An 18997-nucleotide genomic window follows, 5' to 3' on the forward strand; every position below is an offset into this window, starting at 1 on the left:
CCAAGGGATCTTTATTGAGCTGGGAGGAGGATGTTGGAGGAGGGAGCAGCAGAGGCCCAGCTGTTTGGACTCGGACTCCTACTCCTGGGCAGGGACTGAGCAGCCCAGCCAGTACTGGGCGATGGAGCGTGGGTAGGGAGGGATCACAGCATCCACTCGCCGTGTGCGAAGGTTCACTCGGTAGTACTTGTCTGGAAGAGAGGTTGGGAGAGGGTGCATGAGACCCTGCCTGGCCCTGCCCATCCTGCCCTAAGACCTGGGTCTCTCCTGGAAGGGTAAGTGAACATCCACAATGCACCAGAGGACTCCCGGCCTGGCATTTTGGAGTCACCACTCAAGGGCTGTGTTCAGCCCATGAGGACCAGGGACAGCAGGGATGACCCAGCTAGACCAGCTACAGGGTTGGCGAGGGCTCCCACCTCCTGAGAAGAAGTAGACGCTCTGGGTGGGCTCACAGTTGGCAGGCAAAAGCCAGTCCATCTCGTAGTTATTATAGTTATAGTCTCCCAGGCCCAACTCCTCACTGGAGAACCAGGACAGCCAGGTGGAATGAGATTGCCGGTAGGAGTTCTGGCTGCGTCTGCGGCCACGGCGACGGCCATGGCGCGAGCGGTAGCGTTTACGATTGCGACGCGCAGACTTGGTCATCTTGGTCCGAGAGGAGCGGGGAGCTGAGCCTGAGATGTAGATGTGGCCAGCCATGGCCGCGTCCACTTGTCCAGGCAAACCATGCCAGTCCCGGCTGATGAACCTGGGCTTTCCAGCACCACCTGTGGCAAGGAAGGGGTTAATGGGGAGCCCTGGAGGTCAAGGACGGGCTATGCCTTGTCCAAGGACACACAGCAAGTTAATGGCAGAGCCCAGCATCCCAGCCTTCCGACTACCTGTTCAATACGCTTTCCCCTGGCCTCCCTCCACCATATCCCTCCCCGGTTGCCTCAGCTACAGCTCCGCCTTCTGCTGGCTGTGCTCTTGGCTGTGCTAGGCAAAGTCCAAGGTGTGGGGTCCGGGTGGAGGCAGGCCTCCCCTACAAAGGTCAACAGAAGCAAAGTCTGGCCTGAGCAAACAGCTTTTGACTGATAGATGCACAGTCACAGCCCCTCAGGCCAGCTCAGCCCTACCTCTACCCTGGGGGATCCCAGCCCTCTGGATGGGGACGCAAGAGTTGCCCTCCCTCTGTACCAGAGGAACTGCCCCAGAAGAGAAGTCTGAAGATGTCCTCCCAGCTGTCCCGCTGCAGCAGAGCAAAGTGTTCGAACACGGCCGACTGGGAGCTGCCTTCGCACTCCTCTTGGCTGGGCTGCTGCTGGAACTCGTACTCCCAGTACTGTCTCCCTGGGGAAGGGTGGCCATGAGCAAGGCTGCAAAGCCCAGAGGCTGCGGAAGTTAGGAGCTCCTGGCAACGGGGGTGGGGATAATCTGAGGCCTGTCGCCAGCGAAGTTTAAAGGAGACCAAGACTGCTGCAGCGCGTGCGCACCCTGCCTCCCGCCTCCCGAGTACCCTTGAAGAAGTAGACGCGCTCCCGGCCACTGTAGCTATGAGCGGGGAGGGCCAAGGCTGCGTCCACGTTGTCCGGAATGCCCCTGAAGCCTTCAGAGATGTTGCGGGGGAAATCGGGGTCCAGGACACCATCCTCAAAGCGCCAGTACTGACTACCCTAAGGGGTCGGGAAGGAGAAGAGGGTGAGGAGGCAGTTGGCTGTGCACAGAGGCAGAGTCCCCGCCCAAGGCAGCAGCCCTAGTTCCAGGCTTGTCACCCAGGACCTGGAGTCTTGGGCTTCTGTGTCCTCACAGAGCCCCAGCCAGGGACCACAGGCCAGAATCCAGCCTTCTTGCCTACTTTGATCCTGGGCACAGCAGCCCTCAACCTCTGCCTAGATACGCTCGGCCCTGACCCACAGCCCCTGGGTCTGGCACCTTGAAGAGGTAGGTCTTCCCCTGACAGTTGATGCGGGTGAAGGCAGCATCAATGGGACCCTCGATGCCCCAGACATCGCGGATGAGCTTGGGGTACCCAGGCCTCACTGCCTTTTCATCCAGCTCATAGCAGTAGAGCCCTAGAGGGAGGGAGGCTGTGTGAGGGAGGATGCTCCTGGGGCAGACCCCCACCCCAATAACCTGCCCCTCAGGTCACCTCGGAAGGCAAAGAGGGAACCATTCTTGAGGTTGGTGAAGGCGTCGAAGGGCTTCCCACTGCACTGCTCTTCCTCTGCTGGGGACTCGGAGATCCCTAGATTATCAGTCTCGGGCATGACGGTCCCCACTTCAGGCTCTGAGTTCTCCCGCCCAGGTCCTGGGGCTTCTTCCTCAGGGTTCAGAACAGGTGTCTGCTCAGTAGTCTCTTCAGGCCCGGCCTGCCGGACAAAGGTCTGGGTGGGGCTCTCTGGCTGTGCCTGGACGCTGGTATTAGATCTGGTCTCCTCGCGGTAGTCGTGGAAGCTGTACTCGTCTTCTGGCAGAGTGAATACATCCCCACGAGTCACTGCAGGCGGGGAGGGTGGTAGTGAGTCTCCAGCTGCAGAGGGGACCCCAGGCCCGCCCAGCCACTCTGAACGCACCTTGGGGCTTGCACTCGACCACGTAGTCGGAGCAGCAGCTCTGGTAGTAAGAGCAGAGCTCGTCACACTGACACTTCCTGTCGGAGTTGAAGCCCTCAGTGCAGCGGCCCTTGCACGACTCTGTGGGGAGGGGGTATCAGTTGGCACGGCCAAGCCCAGACCACCCTTGCCCACCCGACATTGACCCAAATGGCCACCAACACCCTCCAGCACCTTGGTCAGCCAGAACCACCCACGCCAGCAGGGCCAGCATCAGAAGGGGCCTTGGGGATGCCATGGCGGGGCCTCCAGCCTCGAGCCTGGTGAAGTAGGTTCTCTGCGGTCTCTGCTCTGATGCCTGACGAAGGGAGGGAGTGGCAAGACAAGGAGGAGGGGAACCAGAGAAGAGGAGCTGCCTTTTCTACTGCTCTGTTTGCTCAACCCCCAGCCCAGCCCCCAGTGACCCGACCCCAGAGGCTGTTGCAGCAGAGGGTCATGTTCCTGGAACTCCGGGCCTGGGAGAGCTGTGAATAGGATCCTTACCAAGCTCCGGGGCATCTCTGAAGTGCACTAGCACAGTGAATCTGGAGGGCAGAAAGAAGTCCCACTCTGCCGCTCACGGGCTGTGGGACCTTGGGGCAAACTGCTTTACCTGCCTTAGTTCTTTTTTTTTGGCGAAATGAGACTAATCATACTCGCCTCACAGGGTGTTGGGAGCTAAAGCAGACAAAATGCCCAACTCCTGGAGTAGCTCCAACTTCATTCTCCATTAGTGGTTATTGACCTGTGACCTGTTTGATCAGGCACATCCCTGGCTGGGTGGTTCACCCACCCCTTGTGTATTTAGGGCGGTGAAAGAGGGGGTAGGAGCTGGGGACACTTTTTTTATCATAAAAGAACAAAGTTTCATTTCTGGGTTCATCTCCAGGGTGCATTGATGTCCCCAAGCTGGTCTTCACAGCACGGTAAGTTGGGTGAATATTAACCCTTTGGACTGGATGTGATTCCTGAGTCTTCCACTAATTTACTGCTTCTCAACAGGCCACTCCCTGTCCCCACCCTCATCCTCCCCCATCGGTAACAAGCGGCCCAGTTCCCCACACTTCTAGGCTCCAGTGAGAAATAGGATCCCTCTACCTAGAAAATGCTCACTGGCACACAACGCCTGATTTTGTGCCCACTTTCAGGGGTTCACATACCTCTGGAAGTCCTCCCACCACCTGGAGGGAGTGATCCTCAGAGATTCCGATGCTTTTTTTCTGTTCTATAATCAGAGGGGAGTGTGACTTTGGAGAAGCTTCTCCATGGACCTCAGTCGGTTCAGCTGTTAAATGGGAGCAGTAATTGCTACCTCGTAGGCACGATGTAAGACTTACTTGAGAAACAGGCATAAAGCGTCTCAAGCGTTGCTATTATGATTGCATTAACCACTAGTAGGGCAAAGGCACACTCAACCGTGTTGCCCTCACATTCCAGTGTCATCCCAGTGTCTCCAACGTAAAACCGAAGCAGTCCTTCCGCCTCCCACCTCCTTCCCCTGCCACCAGTATAGGAGGCAGGGAACGTGACTAGGGGGAGAGGCCCAGCCAGCGTGTGGGCGTAGCTGGAGAAGACTTGGGAGTGGGGCTACGCAGGCGGCAAGGGAGGAGCCCCGCGAGACCGACAGGCGGGGCGTCGGCTCCCCGACCACAGCTTCTCAGGGGCGGGGCTCCTGCAGAGCATCCCTGCGAACCTAGGCGAGACTGGAACCGCTCTTTGTTCTGGTTGCTGCTTTCTAGACCCTCTGGCCCCTGGGTCCGTTCCTCGCCTTCCCGCTCTCTCCTCCCGCCTGTCCCCTGCATCTGGGCCTGCATCCCCTTCCCCAACTTCTTCGTCCTATATCCTGCCCTCACCCCTCCCCCAAACTTCTGGTCGGTGCCCTTGCCTGTTACCCTTCTCTCCACCCTCCCTCTTGCATCATCTTCCCCCTGGTCCCCTCTTGGTTCCTCCTTTTCCCAAGGTCTGGGTCGCTCCGCCCGGCCCCGCCTCTCCAGGGATGTCCCCTGAAACCCCGTGCCCATGGTCCTGACGCTGCTTCTCTCCGCCTACAAGCTGTGCCGCTTCTTCGCCATGTCGGGCCCACGGTCGGGCGCCGAGCGGCTAGCGGTGCCGGGGCCGGACGGGAGCGGCTGCGCTGGGCCGTGGTGGGCGGCGGGCAGCCGCGGGCCCCGCGAGGTGTCGCCAGGGGCGAGCACCGAGGTGCAGGGCGCCCTGGAGCGCGCGCTGCCCGAGCTGCAGCAGGCGCTGTCGGCTCTGAAGCAGGCGGGCGGCGTGCGGGCCGTGGGAGCCAGCCTAGCCGAGGTCTTCCAGCTGGTGGAGGAGGCCTGGCTGCTACCAGCCATGGGCCGCGAGGTAGCCCAGGGTCTGTGCGACGCCATCCGCCTGGACGGTGGTCTGGACCTGCTGCTGCGCCTGCTCCAGGCGCCGGAGCTGGAGACGCGCGTGCAGGCTGCCCGCCTGCTGGAGCAGATCCTGGTGGCAGAGAACCGGTGAGGGGGCCGGGCTGGGGCGGAGAGCGCCGCGTGGTGTAGGGTCGCAAGGGCGGTCGAGTGCCTCGGTCTCCCGTGTGCCTCGCACGGTGCCTTTCCTGCCTCACCTCACAAACCCCTGCATTATATCCCTGTTGGGGACCAGAGTGTCCATTTTACAGATGAGGAAACTGAGCCCTGGGAAAGTTTAGTGACTTGCCCAGCGTCACACAGTGAACTAATGGTGCAGCCAGGATTCACTCCCAGAGCTGGTGGGGTGAGAAATGAGAGAGGGGAGGAATGGAGTAGCAGGACAGGAATCTGTCCCTGGTTCTGAGGATGGAGCTGGGATCCCATTGCCCAAGCCCTCTAAACCCACAGCCCTCCTCCCGATGGGCCTGGATATCCTTCCGTGCTACCTTCTCTCTGCCATACCGTCTCACTCCCACTAAAAGAGAAAGAGAACATTGCTCAGAAAATAGGAGGGGGGACCCCTTTCCTCTTCCCCCAGGCTGAAATGAGTGCTTACCTAAGGTTACCTGCTGCCTTCATGCCACCCCCAGCAGTCCACTTCCTGCTTCCTCCTTTTTCATTTTGCTTCATGTAACAGGACAGACATGATCTCATGCTGTGCCTGCTCATGGGAAACACGATGGGTGTTTTCAGTTGGGATGGATGGTGGGGGAAGAGAAAACTGAGGTGTGGAGCTAGGCAGGGGCCAGAGTATGTGTTCCCTACATCTTCCCCACACGTGCCAAGATACAGTAGGTGGGGTCCAACTGAAGGCTGGTTGCTATGCTTCCCTGCCTCTTGGGATCTCCCCTGGAATATGAGGACCACTGACCCACTTCCTTGCGCCTCTAATGCCAGAGGAGACCAGGCTGTCACACTCCAGTCTCATGCTGAATTCTCGGGCCCTTCAGGTTTAGAAGGGTTTTGGAAGGGCCACTTTCCATTTATGAAGCTCTCAACGGTGTGATGGGCATGGATTAGGGGCGTTTTCCTTGCCCTTTTCAAAAAGTAAAGATAAGCTTGTGGATGGTGGAAATGATACAACTTTCAAAAGTGCATGAATGAAGCAATTTAAGTTGGGAGGCCCAGTTAGGATTCTGCTTGTTCAGTAAGTCATTAATCTTCTATCTAACAACAGGTGTCCTGTTGGGGATGGGCTGTGAATGTGGAGGGCTAGCAAATGGAGTGGGTGCTCACTGGATGTGGTGGGCTAGCACTGAAGGGCGTGTCCTGTAGGCCTGGTATGTGGGATAGGGCAGCTATAACTAGAACTCCTGGAGAATGGGTGTAGCCAGCACCCTAAGAAGAGGAGAGCTGCAAGATGCAAATAGAACTGATACTTTTCAAGGTTGAAAATAACAATCCTCACCTGGTTCAGAATTACTGAGAAAGGAGGCGCACTAACCCATGTCTCTGGTCCCAAGAAACAACGTGCTGGTGTTGGCATCACTTCAGGACCAAGGACAGAACCCAGCGAGCCAGGTCCCGATCAAAATCCTTCCAGAGAAAGGCATAATCTCCCCACACCTCTGCACTGCTCCGAGAGGAGGCTGGAAGGCAAGAAGGGAAGAGGGTGATGACACACTGAGAATTTGTGTCTATGAAATTTTTTCCTTCCTCCACCAACCAACTTCCTCATAAAGAAGGTTCTTCCATCAGTGCACCCACTCCTTTTGCCATTCCCTTTCCTGCAGCTCTCTTCTTCCCTGGGTGCTGCCACACTCACTGCCCAGGAGCCTAGGTCACAGCTCCACTGACCCTCGAATACCAGGAGAAGCCCATCAGGGAAGGGCGCTCTGAGCCTGGTCCCACCACACTCTCTTACTGCTAGCCCTCTAAAGTCACAGCCTGCCCCCTTCAGGAGACCATAATGAGGTTAAATGGCTTTCCCAAGAATACACAGTGAATAAGTGGAGGCTACAGGTTTTTAAAAGAAAGAAAGAAAAAGGAAAAAAAAAAAAAACAACTATTGCACATAAATTCAAGTGCAAAGTACAAAAAAGATACACACTTAAACGTTCTTCTTTCTGTTCACTGGAGGCAAACCGGTGAAACAAGTTTCTTGTACGTCTTTCCAGAGAGAGTCTCTGCATATACAAGCACTTGCATATATGTGTATATTACATATACAGGCTTATATATGGACAATCTACCCCTCTTTCGGAGCTGTGATTTGATCCCAGACCCACAGCCTCTCAGACTGTAGAATTGAGTGAATAAATGTCACAACTAGCACAGAGTTCAACTCTATAAAGGTGCCAAGTGCATAGGGAAAGGTGAGGGCTGGGGTTCAAGAAATGCACAATTGCACAGTTCCCTGGTGGCCTAGTGGTTAGGATTCCGGGCTTTCACTGCCATGGCCTGGGTTTGATCCCTGGTCGGGGAACTGAGATCCTGCAAGCCTCGCGGCCAAAAAAAAAAAAAAAAAGAAATGTGAATAAAGTCCTCTTTCTGAATTGATGTTCCTGAACATGCCCTTCCCTTCATGGAGCCTCAGGCGGGGTGTTGTTGGATTAGATGACTTCTTAAGCACTTCCTGGTTCTGATCTTCTTGGAGTATATATAGTCGGATTGTTCTGGAAGCACAGAGTGCAGACAAAGGATCTTGAGCCCTGGAGACAGACAGATGTGAGTTCAAATCCCAGCTATGCCTCTCACCAGCTGTGTAACCTGGGCATGCCATGTAACCTCTCTGAGCCTTGGCTTTCTCCTTGGTTAAAGGAACAATTGCAGTGCCGTCTGCCCGAGTGGATGATTAGAACCCATCTGTTCCTTTGGGCTACAGAGAAGTTCAGTGATCAGCTCAGCAAAGCTGTCCTGGCCTCAGGCCATGTTCTGGGCTCACCTGGGCCCTGCAGTGGACACAAAGTCATAAGCACTGTGGTCACTGTGGTGCTCACTGGGCAAGGACTCCATAGCTGGCTGGGCCTATAAGTCTTTGAGGGACATCACTGGTGGAGGTCAGGAAGACAGGACACTTTCACCTCTGCCTGGAGTGTGGCAACTCTCCTGTCTCCTCTCTTGGCCTCCAAGCTCTCTCCCTTTGACCTGTCCTCCCCACAGCAGCCAGAGCGAGTTTCCTAAAACCTATGTGTTAACCAGGTCACTCCCCTTCCTGAAGCCCTTCAGTGACTCCCCATTTGCCATCAAGATGAAGTCCAAATGCTTTGAGATGGCTCAAACGGCCCCCAGGAACTCTTTCCTCACTCTTCCCTTGAAACTTCCACCTCAACCACTTGAAGTAGCTTCTGCTTTTTGCCCATTTAATGGGTGTAAAGTGATAGCTGGTTTAATTTTTATTTCTCTGATTACTAATGAATTAGAGTATCTCTATTTGCTTGTTAACGTTTCGAATTTCCTTTGATAAATTGCCCATTTGTGTCCTTCGCCCCTTTTCTGTTGGATTTACTGCCTTTTGCTTGTTCATTTGAATATGTATTTATATATTCTATATATGAGTCCCTCGTTGATTTTATACTTTTCCTTGTTTGTTTTAGACATTGCAAACATCTCTGGCTTTCTTTCTTTTCCTGGAACGTGCCAAGCTCATCAGCCCTCGGGGCTTTTGTCCTTGCTGTTCTCTCTGCCTGTTATGCTCTCCTTCCAGATACTGGCAAGCAGGGGTCTCTGGACATTTAACTCGCAGATGTCACTTCCTCAGACATATCCCTCCGCCCAGGCACTCTCCATCACAGCACCTGGTTTTGCTATCGTTTTGGTCAGATAACTATTATCCTGTTCATTCACTGCTTACTTGCTTACTGTTTGTCTCCATATTAGCTGTTATTAGCTCCAGTCTCTCTTAGGCACTGTTTAACTTCAGCCCCTACTGCAGTGCCTGGCACACAGTAAGTCCTCAATAAATGGTGTTTTGAATGAATGAATAAATACACCCCAGTCACACAGCATAGAGTGCAGAGAATTTTGATGAAATGAACATTTATTGAGTCTTTCCTATGTGCCAGGAACTGTGCCAAGCACTTTAAATGCATTTTTACATTAGTTCTCGTAATAACTCTATGGGGTGGGTATGCACCTTATCCTATTTATGAGATGAGGAAACCAATAAAGATAAAGGAAGGTACCCAAGGTCCCACAGCTAGAAAATGGTAGAGAAGAAACCAGGACCCAGGAGATCTGCTCTAGAGCTAGAAATCTTAACCACTACACATGCTGATTCTCCAGGGAAGGGTGTCTGGGAAGAAATGGGTGTGGCCAGGATGGAGCACCCTTATAATCAGAGAAGTCTGGTTGTCCCAGGGCAGGAGATGAGGGAGGTGGAGGAGGCAGGGAGGACCAGACTCATGTACTATTTGACGCTAGCGAGGCCCAGAAAGCATAAGGGTTAAGATAAGCACCCCGGGCTGCGGCACCTCCACTTCCTCCCTCCCGCTTTCCTTCGGCAGGGACCGAGTGGCGCGCATCGGGCTGGGCGTGATACTGAACCTGGCAAAAGAGCGGGAGCCGGTGGAGCTGGCGCGGAGCGTGGCCGGCATTTTGGAGCACATGTTCAAGCACTCGGAGGAGACGTGCCAGCGGCTGGTGGCGGCCGGCGGCCTGGACGCGGTGCTGTACTGGTGCCGCCGCACCGACCCACCGCTGCTCCGCCACTGCGCGCTGGCGCTGGCCAACTGCGCGCTGCACGGGGGCCAGACGGCGCAGAGGCGCATGGTGGAGAAGCGCGCCGCCGAGTGGCTCTTCCCGCTCGCCTTCTCCGAGGACGAGATGCTCCGACTGCACGCCTGCCTCGCCGTGGCGGTGCTGGCCACCAACAAGGAGGTGGAGCGCGAGGTGGAGCGCTCGGGCACGCTGGCCCTCGTGGAGCCGCTAGTGGCCTCACTGGACCCCGGCCGCTTCGCCCGCTGCCTGGTGGACGCCAGTGACACCAGCCAGGGCCGCGGGCCTGACGACCTGCAGCGCCTTGTGCCGCTGCTTGACTCGTCGCGCTTGGAGGCGCAGTGCATCGGGGCTTTCTATCTCTGTGCCGAGGCTGTCATCAAGAGTCTGCAGGGCAAGACCAAGGTGGGTGCGGGTGTGGGGTTGGGTGGGGAGGGGGTTAAAGAGAAACTGGGAAGGCGCCCCAGAGGAAATGACATTCAGCTGGGACTTGAGGAACTTCCCTGGCGGTCCATTCGTTAAGACTCCACGCTTCCAATGTAGGGGACACGGGTTTGATCTCGGGTCAGGGAACTAAGATCCCGCATGCTGGTGGCACAGCCAAAAACAAAACAAAACAACAAAGAAAACAAAAACAAACAAAAAACTAGGACTTGAAATACACATGAGAGGTGAAACAAGGAGAAAGATGAGGGACCCATCATTCTGGCCTTGAAGGCAAGACCAAGGTTTTATGTAGGGGACATACATCTCTGCATGATCTCTGTGTTCTACAAAGATCACCCTGACTGCTGCGTGGAGATGGGGTAGGCAAGGGTGAGGCTGCAGGCAGGGGGGTCAGATAGAAGGCCATGGCAGGGGGCAGCTGGGATGGTGGAGGTGAGGACCAGGGCATGACAGCAGAGGCAGAGAGAAGCAGATTCCAGAGGTACTGAAGAGACAGAGTTAGAACTTGGTGGGTGGCTGGGTGAAGGAAGATGAGCAGCTGAGGATACTCCTGGCTTTGGACAACCCAGTGGATGGTGACAGTGCTACTGAGATAAGGTGAACTGGGTGAGATAGTTTGAGGGTGGAGAGAAAGTGAGTTCAATGGGACAGATGGAGTTTGAAGTGCCTGAGGGATGACAACCTGGGGTGCTCCAGTGGGCCATTCTGTCATTTGGGTCTGGAGTCCAAAAAGGAGATGGAGTAAACAGAGGCAGGACATCCATGTGTCAACTAGATAACTCCCACCCAAGTCCCAAAGGGTCCCCAATCTCAGGACCTGATATGCAGCCTTTGCCCTCTGCTTTAAATTGCTGTGTGACTGTGGGTACCTGGCTTCCCCTCTCTGGGCCTTTATGTGCCTCACTTTTTTTTTTTTTTTAATGTGGGATATTCTTTTTTTTTTTTTTTTTTTTTACTATTTATTTATTTGGTTGCGCTGGGTGTTAGTTGCAGCAGGCAGGCTCCTTAGTTGTGGCTTGTGAGCTCCTTAGTTGTGGCATGCAAACTCTCAGTTGCGGCATGCATGTGGGTTCTAGTTCACTGACCAGGGATCAAACCGTGGCCCCCTGCATTGGGAACGCGGAGTCTTATCCTCTGTGCCACCAGGGAAGTCCCTATATGCCTCACTTTTGACCTCTGGAAAACTGAAGGAGTGGACCACAGCAGCAGTTCTTACCCTGGATGTGAGACTAGTAATAGTTAAATTATCGGAAGTTTCTGGTGTTATTTTTTTAAATATTAAAGAATTAAGATTATCCAATAATGTCACTCTCCCTCCTTTGTATTCCTCTGGAGGTTTGGGGGGTTAGTGACACAGCACACTGCATGGACCACCCTATCTGTGCGACAGTGGTCATCTGGGGCTGGACAGGGGTCATCAGAGGAGCGTGTCTCACAGGTGATTGTCACCCATCACGTGTGTCCCCATAGATGCAGAAGAGACTGTTGTGTTAGGGGGTCTCTGAGGCCTCTTCCAAGGTCCAGTGTTCTAGGAGCTTTTGATTCTCCTCTCTGCACCCCAGAGTTGGGCCATGGGAGGACTGGCTTTACAAAACAGGCCATTCTGTTTTGGGAGGAGGGAGTTAAAGGGAAGTAGGGAGTGAGGACCCCAAGGAGTGGGTCTTGGCAGCAGCCATGACCACCAGCTCTGGCACCTCTTTCCCAGCAAGGCCAAGTGAGCACAGTTCAATATAGACATAGTGAGCCCTCACTCTGTGCCCTGCAGTGTGCCAGTTATGGGACTCCAGGGGTGACTAAGACATGACCTCAGCTTACAGTCCAGTAGGAATTGCACTATCAATTAACAACAGTAGCATCCAGAGTGTAGCACGAGGCCTAACTGGAGGTATGGGCCAAGCTGTGGGGCAATCAAAGCAGGCTGCATGTTGGAGGTGCCAATCAATTTGGATCCAATGGATGAGTAGGATTCCCACAAGCAGGCTAGAAGAACTAAGCGTCTGGAAACACCACAGGTTGAGTGAGGCCCAGAGGTGGGAGAGCCTCCATGGGTGGGTGGCTTGGTGAAGGGGGAGTAGAGCGGGGATTGGTGGGCAGGGGCTGCACTGTGCCAGGCCTGGCAGCCATACTGAGAACTCGACTTGATTTCAGGGCAGATGGGAGCTGTAGAGGGGAGGCATGAGAGCGACTTACCTGGTCAAGAGTTGAAGGAGCTTCTGGAGGGGGAATCCACAGGACCTGGTGATTTATTGGATGAAGGCAGGGCAAGGGCAGACGGTGGGGTTTTCAGCGGTGAGAAGAGGCGAGGGAAGGGACCGGGCACGTTTGGGGGCGGCTGGTGAATTGGTGGGTCCAAGACACGCTCTCCGCACTTCCCCAGGTATTCAGCGACATAGGTGCTATCCAGAGCCTGAAACGCCTCGTCTCCTACTCCACTAACGGTACCACGTCGGCGCTGGCGAAGCGCGCGCTGCGACTGCTGGGCGAGGAGGTGCCACGGCCCATCCTGCCCAGCGTGGCCAGCTGGAAGGAAGCCGAGGTCCAGACATGGCTGCAGCAGATCGGCTTCTCCCAGTACTGCGAGAGCTTCCGGGTAGAGCCGCACGGGGTCGCCGGCCGGCGGTCGGAGCAGGCGCATCCCCGAGGGCCGCGTGGCCGCTAGGGGCGTCCTGCACACAGGCGACCGCGCCCCATCCCGGCGCAGCACGCCAGCGGCACCAGGGTGGACTTTTGGGGGTGGGGAGCCTGTACTCAGTGTTTTTTGGGGTCATTCGGTTCTCATCTGGGTCCCATCCGCCTCTCCCACCGCCATCTCCAGGTCCCTGCTCTTGATCTTGTGCTGGGTGGGGTGCAAATGCTGAGGATGGGAGCCTTTCCTTACATCTGACCCCTCCTCCAGGAGCAGCAAGTGGATGGAGACCTGCTTCTGCGGCTCACGGATGAGGAACTCCAGACCGACCTGGGCATGAAGTCAGGCCTCACCCGCAAGAGGTACGGAGGCTCCAGCCCGCATACTCCCCCGCCCCAGGCAGGTCTAACTAAACGCCCCCTCCGCCTCTAGCCAATGCCCAGTCAAGATCTCAGCATCCTCTCCTCCCTTGGGTGCAGATTCTTTAGGGAGCTCACAGAGCTCAAGACCTTCGCCAACTACGCTACATGCGACCGCAGCAACCTGGCTGACTGGCTGGGCAGCCTGGACCCGCGCTTCCGTCAATACACGTATGGCCTGGTCAGCTGCGGCCTGGACCGCTCCCTGCTGCACCGAGTGTCGGAGCAGCAGCTCCTGGAGGACTGTGGCATCCACCTGGGCGTGCACCGCGCCCGCATCCTCACGGCCGCCAGAGGTCAGCCTGCCCACCTGGGCCCCTACCCCTGCCCCTGCCCCTGCCCTGGAGGGGTGAGGGGAGACACATGGGGGGGGCGCTCAGAGCCTCACTGCGGGTTGATTGAGCACGTAGGCTGTGCTGCACTGGACTCTGAGGATGCAGATGAATATGTTGCACTTTGCCCTCAAGAAGTTCCCAGTCTGAGGTGGGTAGGAGGGTGGGAGGAAGGCAGATGTATAAACAGGCACGTGGCTGCAGGAGCTGGCATGCCCAGGACTCCAGTGGGAGCCTAGAGGAAGCACCACCTACCCTGTCCACCCAGGCCTAGGCTTTGGAGAGGGGAGGATGCCTGACCAGATCTTGAAGGATGTGTTGGGGGTGGGGAAAAGAGTGGTGGCAGCAGGAAGAGCAGCCCAGGCAGAGGGAGCCGTACATGCAAGTGTGGAGGTGAGACAGCATGGGGGCTGGGTACAGGGGATGTGGGCGGGAAGACAGAGGGCTTATCCTGTTAGTCCACAGCTGACAAAGTATGGGTGCTTTAGGGAGGTCGTGAGAGCAGAGTGGATCCTAGGGCTCTAGCAGCTCTCTTGATTTATTAATTTAATTTACTAATTTACTATTTGGCTGACATTTATTGTCAATTACTAGAGGCCAGGTCCTGATTATGAGATATTATGATTAATGAGATATTATCTCATTAATCTCTACATCCATTCTGTGCAGTGGGTGTTGTTTTTTTAAAGTCAGCTTTTAAAACTTTTTAAAGAATAAAAGTGGTATAATTTAACTTAAAAGTGTCCAGTTTGAACAGTTTTGAATGTATACCCCTGTGTAACCATCATCATAATCAAAGATAAAGGACAGTTCCATCATGGGTGTTAATTTTACAGATGATGAAACTGAGATTTAAATTCATTTTGTAAGGTTATAAGTCATTAAATGACAGAACTGGGATCTCAACCTCTGCCTTTATACCTCGTAAAGAGACAAACGTTGTCTGTGACTGTTGTCTGCATATTATAAGATGGGTCCTTTTCATGCATGCATGCATTCAATAAGTATATACTAAGCTCCCACAGGGGACAAGGGACTGGGCTTTGGCCCCATTCTTTTGCTTCAACCAAAGCAGATTAAGTTCTATCATTTTTACATTGCAGCTCCCAATAAATCCCCAAGATTTAATTTTTTAAAAACAAGAGGGTGCTACAGCAAAAATAGCTTACAAACACCTCCTGTAGGGAGTAGGGAGCCATGCACAGCTTTGTAGTGGGGGCAATGACACACTCAGATTTGGATTTTAAGCAGAGCTCTCTGGTGCCTGCGGCAAAAAGATTAGACTGGGCAGGTGTGGATCTGGAGAGACCACTGAGGACGCTGGAGTTGAGGGCCTGGACACAGGGACGGCCCTGAGGCTGGAGTCCAGGATGTTGGTAGGCAGAATCCACAGAGCATGGTGCCTGACCCTGAGCATTGAGTGTCAGCTCCATGAGGGCAGGGTTTGTTCTGTTCATTGCTGTATCCCAAGCACTAAGAATACTGCCTGGCACACAGAAAGCACTTAGTAAGTATTTGTTGAATGAATGAATGAGAGGCAGGAGTTGAGGCTGATATCCAGGTTTCTGGCTTTGGTGGGAGACTAGGAAGAAGTGGGGTCTGGGGAGGATTTGGGATGGTTTGGGTTTGGAGTACCTGTGGGCAGCTGGCTGTGCAGGTCTGGAGCTCTAGTGTAGGCCCCATCTCTCCACCTCTCTGACCCTTTATGGAGCAAGCCACCCTGCCTGGGCTGGGCTGAGAGGGCTGGGTATGCAGGAGATGATGTACCTCGTGGTGAATGATGGGGAAGGCCCACCCTCACCAAGCCGTCTCTTGTCTGCTTCAGAAATGCTACACTCCCCGCTGCCCTGCACCGGCTGCAAGCCCTGCGGGGACACTCCAGACGTCTTCATCAGCTACCGCCGGAACTCGGGCTCCCAGCTCGCCAGGTGAGGAGGGGCGGACAGGCAGGCTGCCTGGGGCCTTGTGGGGAGGCCGTGGCAGTGACACAGGACCTCTTTGCAGCCTCCTGAAGGTGCACCTGCAGCTGCACGGCTTCAGTGTCTTCATTGATGTGGAGAAGCTGGAAGCGGGCAAGTTCGAGGACAAGCTCATTCAGAGTATCATGGGTGCCCGCAATTTTGTGCTGGTTTTGTCGGCTGGGGCTCTGGACAAGTGCATGCAGGACCACGACTGCAAGGACTGGGTGCACAAGGTAAGTGCTGGCCTCTGTGGTCCCAGCATTGGCCTGTGGCCCAGGGCACAAGGTCCCCGTTTCATTCTTTCTCACCTGCATATACTCCAGCAACCTCCATAGCCCAGCTGGAAGTCAGGAGCCATGGCTCTGACTGTAATAGGACTTGAGCAACTTACTTAGGTTCTCCGAGCCCCAGTTTTCTCATCTACAAAATGGGGGTAACTTACCTGTCCTGTTCACCTCGTAGAATTGTTGTGAGGGTCAGAGAAGGATGAACACGCTTTGAAAAATAACCTCTGTGAGGGAAGGGGGGCAGGAGAGCATAGTGACAGGCACAGTGGAATGGTTAAGAGCACAAAGCTGTGAGTTTAAATCCTGGCTCTGGCTTTGGGCAAGTTACTTAACCCTAATCAGCTTCATGTTTATCACTGGAAAGTGGGATAGTTATAGTACCTAACTCCCTAGGATATTGTTAGGAAGATTAAAAGAAGTAAAATTTGTGAAGTGCTTAGCAGAATGCCTGGCACATAAGAACTGCTGTATGATAGCAGCAATTACGATTATTAATATAATTTTTGTGAGTACTACCACTGTTTAATTCCCCATTGTATCCTGAGTGCCTAACGCATAGTAAAAACTTATTGGGAACTTGTAGAATGGATGGATGGATCTATATCACATCTGTAGGTTATTAATCATTACTCGTTAGTCAGCAGGAATTGGGGCCAGGGCAAAGGGAAGCAGTTGTCATATGGATAGGGCCCTTGTCCTAAAGCAGCTAAGGAGACAAGGATATGACCAGAATGACTAGATCATACATAAATTGGTGTCAACGTAAAGCCGGGTAGGCGAACCTCTTACTTGCTATGAGAATATGGAGAAAGGAAAAAAACATCAAGGGCTGGAAAAATCCGGGGAGGCTTCGTGAAGGAAGCAGAACTTGAGAAGAGTCTTAAGAATTTAGGCCAGTGGAAGAGAAGGCATCTCAGGCAGGGCAACAGCAGGAGCAAAGAAGAAAAGTAGGCATGAGGGGCTTCCCTGGTGGCGCAGTGGTTGAGAGTCCACCTGCCAATGCGGGGGACGCGGGTTCATGCCCCGGTCCGGGAAGATCCTACATGCCGCGGAGCGGCTAGGCCCGTGAGCCATGGCCGCTGAGCCTGCGCGTCCGGAGCCTGTGCTCCGCAATGGGAGAGGCCACAGCAGTGAGAGGCCCACGTACCGCAAAAAAAAAAAAAAAAAAAAAAAAAGTAGGCATGAGAAGGGTGCCAGAAACCTGCATTATCACTGGTATTGCCTTCTCCATTTTACGGATGAAGAAACCAAGGCTCGGAGAAGTAGAATAATTTTTCCCATGGCCACACTGCCTGGGCAGAAATTAGAACTGGGCTTTGAACTCCTCCTGTCTATCTGACTCCAAAGCCCATGCACTTTCTTAAGATCCAGCTTTGTCCTATGTCTCAGATCTGAAGGGTGGGAGGGGAGGTGGTGAGATAGGATTGGAATCAGCTGACACCAGACTGACTGCATCTTTTCCCAACTCCGAGTTCAGTGATGTCACGCCAGTAGCTTGAAATCAGCCGTGGTGGGAGTAGTTACACTAAAGAAATTGGTAAAAACTACAAATCAGGATTTTATTTGTTTGGTTGTTTTTTTCCCCCTCTGGAGAGCTAGTTGTTAAACATGTACCAGCACACCACTGGCTGGATAAGAACTAAGAAACCAGGTTATGGGGTTCCTAAAGGCAGAGAGAAGACCTGTGCTGAAAGCACTGGCAAAAAGGATCCCATGAGGGCAGTGATGCCATACCAGTGGGTTTTAGGGAGAAGGCTTCACACTAGGGTGCAGCCCAGATTGACAGTGAGGAAGAGGGTCAGGCCCCAGAGGCCATGTAGGAGGGTCTGAATACTGGGTTTGGTTTGGGGAGGGGATGCTGGGTCAGAGAGACACCCTGGAGGATCATGGCTTAGAGCAGGTGGCAGGCGGCCTTCTGAGAGAAAGAGAGGAGTGTCTGTGAGCTCCGTGAGAGCTCAGACCTTGCCTTGTTCATGCTGCATCCCTGATGCCTAAAACCATGCATGGTACAAAGTAGGCTCTTGAAGAGTTTTTAGAATAATTGAATCAATGATTAAATAGATGAGTGATTCTGATGAAGCTGAGATGACTGGGAGAAACATACGTATCTACTAGGTTTACTAGGTCAGACTGGCCATCCTCTGAATTGGTACAGTGAGCAGTGTGCTGTCTTTGCTTCTGTGTAATTCTGGATAAAACAAATGTCTAAAGGTTCCCACATAAATTGCTGCAGGGCCAGAATTCATCCAAGTGCTCAGCAGAGAGGCAGAGGGCTTGGTTGAAATAGCCTTGGACTTGGAATCTGAATGCTTGAGTCAGAGACCTGGCCCCCTCCTGGGCTGGGCATGTATGTGACTTGGGAGCAAGTCCCTCCCCTTCGCTGGGCTTCCTTCTTCTCAGTTGTAAAATGGAGAGGTGCCCCAGAAGCCAATCAGGGTTGAAGTTATGCAGATTCCTTCCCCAGGAAGGCTCTGCTCCACGAGGGTGCCTGGCGTCCATCACTGTCCCAGCCAACTGCAAGGAGGGAGGAGCGGGCAGGTGGTGGGAGCCTTTGCCTTGGACCAGTCCCAAAGGCTCCATCATCCCTCCTTGGTTGTTTTTAGTACTGAATTGCCTCTGGTTTTAAAACTGCTTTCCTCAAAGCCACATTTAGTGGGTAATCAATATGGAAAACCACAAGTGAACTGCACTCAAAAAGTCCAATCCTTGTGGTACCCCCTTGAAAGGAAAAAAACATTCAATAAGCACTTACCAGAGCACCCATTAATAGGAATATCCTCAGAACAACCTAGTGAGGTAAGTTTTATTATCCCCACTTTACAGAGGAGGAAGTAATAACACTTGTTATTTATTTAAAGCTACACTGCATGCATACACTGCATGCTAGTCGCTAGCCTAACCACTTGCCATGGGATAGCACAGTTATTTCTCCCAGCAATCCTGCAAGACAGGGACTATCATTAACTCTATTTTAGAAATTAGAAAACAGAGGCTTTGAGAGCCTGTTGTTTTTGCCTCAAATGACAGAACCTGTGTCAGAGACTTGATGTGAACCCAGATCTGATGATTCCAGAGCGTAACCCCTAAATGCTATGCTGTCTCATTCATTCATTCAGCCAGTCCACTGTTAAGTATTTAGCAAAGGCAGACTATGGGCAAGGCTTTGTGAAAGATGCTGAGATACAAGGTGGGTCAAACCTGGACATGGTTCCCACCTTTATGTCTGGTGGGGAAGCAGATATTAAGTAAATT

General features: G+C 53.6%; 2 protein-coding genes across 17 annotated transcripts in view; one reads left to right on the forward strand and one right to left on the reverse strand.

Annotated features, from left to right (window-relative positions):
• VTN (vitronectin) lies at positions 1-12704 on the reverse strand. 16 transcript variants are annotated; one of them, XM_060291124.1, is made up of 14 exons: positions 12311-12704; positions 9503-10060; positions 7068-7908; positions 6462-6606; positions 5574-5678; positions 3737-5048; positions 2772-2895; positions 2559-2678; positions 2135-2482; positions 1918-2057; positions 1502-1658; positions 1183-1335; positions 420-770; positions 1-191 (listed from the first exon to the last, which is right to left on the reverse strand). In XM_060291124.1, the coding sequence occupies exons 6-14, from the start codon at positions 3926-3928 to the stop codon at positions 79-81; spliced, it is 1698 nt and encodes a 565-aa protein (XP_060147107.1). In that variant the 5' UTR covers positions 3929-5048; positions 5574-5678; positions 6462-6606; positions 7068-7908; positions 9503-10060; positions 12311-12704; the 3' UTR covers positions 1-78. The 16 variants fall into 16 exon arrangements, with proteins under 16 accessions (XP_060147107.1, XP_060147106.1, XP_060147110.1 ...); XM_060291123.1 differs by having other exon boundaries at positions 3737-5492; XM_060291127.1 differs by having other exon boundaries at positions 3737-3801; positions 6426-6606.
• The window catches only part of SARM1 (sterile alpha and TIR motif containing 1), an 18615-nt gene continuing 3827 nt past the window's right edge, over positions 4210-18997 (forward strand). The window contains exons 1-7 of the mRNA XM_030862048.3: positions 4210-5065; positions 9463-10078; positions 12498-12710; positions 13017-13108; positions 13226-13461; positions 15323-15425; positions 15502-15691. Of these exons, the coding sequence (XP_030717908.1) occupies positions 4596-5065; positions 9463-10078; positions 12498-12710; positions 13017-13108; positions 13226-13461; positions 15323-15425; positions 15502-15691 (1920 nt within the window). The 5' untranslated portion in view covers positions 4210-4595. The remainder of the gene's footprint in view (positions 5066-9462; positions 10079-12497; positions 12711-13016; positions 13109-13225; positions 13462-15322; positions 15426-15501; positions 15692-18997) is intronic.

This window comes from Globicephala melas, chromosome 20, assembly GCF_963455315.2.
Source record: "Globicephala melas chromosome 20, mGloMel1.2, whole genome shotgun sequence".
NCBI lineage: Eukaryota > Metazoa > Chordata > Mammalia > Artiodactyla > Delphinidae > Globicephala > Globicephala melas.

Coding starts and splice junctions, on each gene's coding strand:
- VTN (XM_030862054.2), bottom strand. CDS start 3,928: ATGCCTGTTTCTCAAGTAAGTCTTACATCGTGCCTACGAGGTAGCAAT. Junction 2,896..3,736: donor TGGTGGGAGGACTTCCAGAG/GTATGTGAACCC, acceptor TCCCTTCGTCAG/GCATCAGAGCAGAGACCGCA. Junction 192..419: donor CGTCTACTTCTTCTCAGGAG/GTGGGAGCCCTC, acceptor CCTCTCTTCCAG/ACAAGTACTACCGAGTGAAC.